The sequence below is a fragment of the Heterodontus francisci genome, chromosome 8 (genome assembly GCF_036365525.1).
Source record: "Heterodontus francisci isolate sHetFra1 chromosome 8, sHetFra1.hap1, whole genome shotgun sequence".
In the NCBI taxonomy this organism is placed as follows: domain Eukaryota; kingdom Metazoa; phylum Chordata; class Chondrichthyes; order Heterodontiformes; family Heterodontidae; genus Heterodontus; species Heterodontus francisci.
Window position 1 is genome coordinate 83,041,021 of NC_090378.1, and position 3,356 is coordinate 83,044,376.

The 3,356-nt window shown below is 39.3% G+C and overlaps 1 protein-coding gene across 2 annotated transcripts in view; it reads right to left on the bottom strand.

The window, feature by feature from the left end:
* Window positions 1–225: 225 nt before the first annotated feature.
* The window catches only part of keap1b (kelch-like ECH-associated protein 1b), a 46,387-nt gene continuing 43,256 nt past the window's right edge, over window positions 226–3,356 (bottom strand). For both annotated transcript variants that reach the window (XM_068037536.1, XM_068037537.1), the window contains one exon: window positions 226–1,230. In XM_068037536.1, the coding sequence (XP_067893637.1) occupies window positions 1,082–1,230 (149 nt within the window). In that variant the 3' untranslated portion in view covers window positions 226–1,081. The remainder of the gene's footprint in view (window positions 1,231–3,356) is intronic.

Here is a 3,356-nt window from a genome sequence, read left to right on the forward strand (position 1 = left end):
GAAGCTCACCTATATCCTGGAATAAGGCTATTAAGTAATCAAAACACCCCATGCCTGACTTGACAAGTTACATTTTCTATAAGGTAGAAAGCCACTCTAATTTTCAGCACTTAGTTAGATTTAAAAGAAAATTTGATCTAAAATTAAAATCCAAACTTAGCAACTCTGGTTACATATAGGAAAAAAACTATATGGTGTGAAACAGAGAAAAAGGCCATAACAGTATTTATTAAATACAATGTTTATTAAAGTGAACACATATTAAAAATACTGCCTTAGAAATTACATCACTGATGTTCATTTTGTTTGAACGAATTCAATTATTTCTTTTGGACATCTTTACCCAAGTACTAGTGCAAAATAAACTGGTATGGCACTGGCAAACTGTCGCAGTTAAATTCCACACTTTCTCTTCTCACAGAGCACAAGAGAAACCAGATGTAGTGAGCAAAATGAGAAAATCTTTTAAATGGATGTTCGTTCCAGTGCCCATCCCCCTGCTCCTCCTCTAACTCTGTGCAGCTAATGTAATCCGACCTGGATTCTGCACTCACACATGGAACAGACAGACTCGTGCTCCAATTTACTACCATATGCTCATCTATTACGGTTATTTAGTGCATGCTGTTCAAGAAGTGGGTAATTACAAATATCAAAGTTAATTAATTTAGGTAATTAGCATATTGTTACAAGATGCCATCCTCATTAGAACATGGAAATTGTCTTTGGGAATAGGTGATAAACACTGTAGACTTCAGATTGGAGAGCAAGACAAGCCTGCAACACAAACCCACCTGTGAATATCGAACAAGTATTCATTAAGTACTCTAATTGGACTGGTTGAGAGATTCAGAATTTACGTTCTCCATCAGTTATTAAATGCCAAATTAAGGGAGTTTATATAAATTTTCTTCTGATTTATGGAAAAACAAGTGCAAAAAAATAAAAACCTGATCTTATGTTATCCAACTGCATAGGTGAAATTGGGATTTACAGCAAAGTGCCGGTACAGTCTTTTAAAAAGGTAACCCCATTGGAAAGTCCAGGAGAACTGCCGAGACTGATCCGGAGATTGGGAACGTTAGCGTAGAGCCAAGTTGCATGGCTCCATTGTCACAGCCACGCCAACGCCACTCCTGCCAGAGGTCATCTGCGTCACCTCCGTCCATTGGCCAGTGTCTGGATCAAAGCATTCCACGCTACTGAGGAAATCTTGTCCATCATAGCCACCTATAGAAAAAAAGCATGTCAAAACATGAACAGATTATATCCGCTGAAATTTTACATTCCTTCAATTCACATTCTTGTTTATTCCCAGATAGAGTTAAGATTTGAGAGCATCTCACCTGCCTGGCCTCTCTACATGCATAGTGTGAACAAAACATGAGCACCTTGGCTCACTGTGGCCTCGTGTCAGAACATTAGTGACGTTCATGTTGTTAGAACAGATTCAGTTAATTCTTTTCGACCTTTACACAAGTACTGGAGCTAAACGGGTAAGATCATGGGTTGAAGCCTCATTTCAAAGACTTGAGCAAGAAAGTCACTCCAGTGCAGGAAAGGGAGTGCTGCACTGTTGGAGGTGCCATCTTTCAGATGAGATGTTAAACTGAGGCCCAGTATGCCTGCTCAAGGTAGATCTTGAAGATCCTATGATGTTATTTAAAGGACATAAGGGGAGTTTCCCATATGTTCGAGCCAATACTTATCCCTTAAATCAACACTAAAAAAAAGTTTTTCCTGGTAATTTTGCATTGCTGTTCACAGGAATGTGCTTGCTTACAACAATGACCACACTTCAGAAAGTACTGCATTAGCTAAGAAAGGCACTACAGAAATGTAAGTTATTTCTTCCCTTGGGTGGAAAGAGGGGGAGGAAGAAAACAAAACAAAACTGCAGAACATTCCCCAGATGGCACTGTTGATAAATTCATCTCCATAAATTTGAGCCATACAGAAAAGGCAGGCTAGGTTAGTGATTCTCAAGCAGGACAGCAGCCATTGTTCTGGGGGTGGGGGCAGAGAGCGCTTGGGACTCGGTTGTTGATTTTGGATTGTTTTGCAATGATCCGAAAGATACATTTGCACATGTGGACTTTGTGTGAAGGCAGGCAGCATCGGCATAGTTGAATAGTCTACAGACACACCATCTAGGCTTCTGAATAAAATATAGTCACTTGAAACTGACTCAACATCATTAGGAAAGGAAATATTTTAAGACATTCAAAGTCAACTCAATACTAAAATATGTGCCTAGTTCCAGTTCTATTAGGACAGGTATCTATGCTTCTGCTTGAGACAGGTACCATCGTACCAATCAATTGCTGAAAGTATCAGCACTTCACCAGGGCAGCTGTGTTGAGGAAAAGCTTTATGCAACAAGAGTTTAAGGTTTGGAATGCACTGCCTTACGGGGTGGTGGAAATTGATTCAATAGTAGCCTTCAAAATGGAATTGGATAAATATTTGAAGGAGAAAAAATTGCAGGGGTTTAGGGAAACAGCAGAGGTATAGGAATAAACTGGATTTCTGCTTGAAAGAGCTGGGGCAGACTTGATGGGCTGAATGGTGAACTATTCTATGATTCTATGTACACAAATACTTTGTGTAGTTGATCCAAAATGTAGTTTTCCTGGAACAATGTGTCCCTATATTTATGCAAGGATACAAAGAATTATGCAGGGCGTAAAATTCACTGAAAATATTTTATTGCAGTTCTTGATTGAAGCCCATGAGTGGAACAGACTTAAGTTTAATAGCAGATTCAATCAAGATCCTGCAATCATCATTACCTACATTCCCAAAGGAACTATTCATTTTATTTTTGGTGAATGTTTGGTGCTCACCAAAGTAAGTGAATGTTTCTGTTGGGCAGTGGAGCGCAAACAGTTTGGTCAAATGCTGCATAGGTTAGAGGGCCATGTTCCTTCACATTTCAGTCTCCCAACATGAATGCCAAATCTAAAGAACGCTGCAGTGTGTATATCTCCATCTCAGAGTTATTCCGAATAGCATGTCTGTGGAAACTGCTTTTCATAGCACCCGGACAGAAAATGCCTTCCAATCCATCAGTCCAGGCTGGATTTCATTTCGGATGGCATTGATGATCCAGTGCCCTTCAAATAACATACTTCAATGCTCAGTGTTACAACCCTATACTGGTTACAGGCATTACGTATGAAGCTCTATTGACAACTGTCAGTAGCAGTGTGTTATATTATATATTTACTGAATATCCAGAATTGTTCAGTGGACTAGCTTTTACAATTTAAATCATTTGTCCAACATATGCTGCAACAGGAGTAGGCCATTCAGTCCCTTGAAGCTATACTGTTATTCAATTAAGATCATGGCTA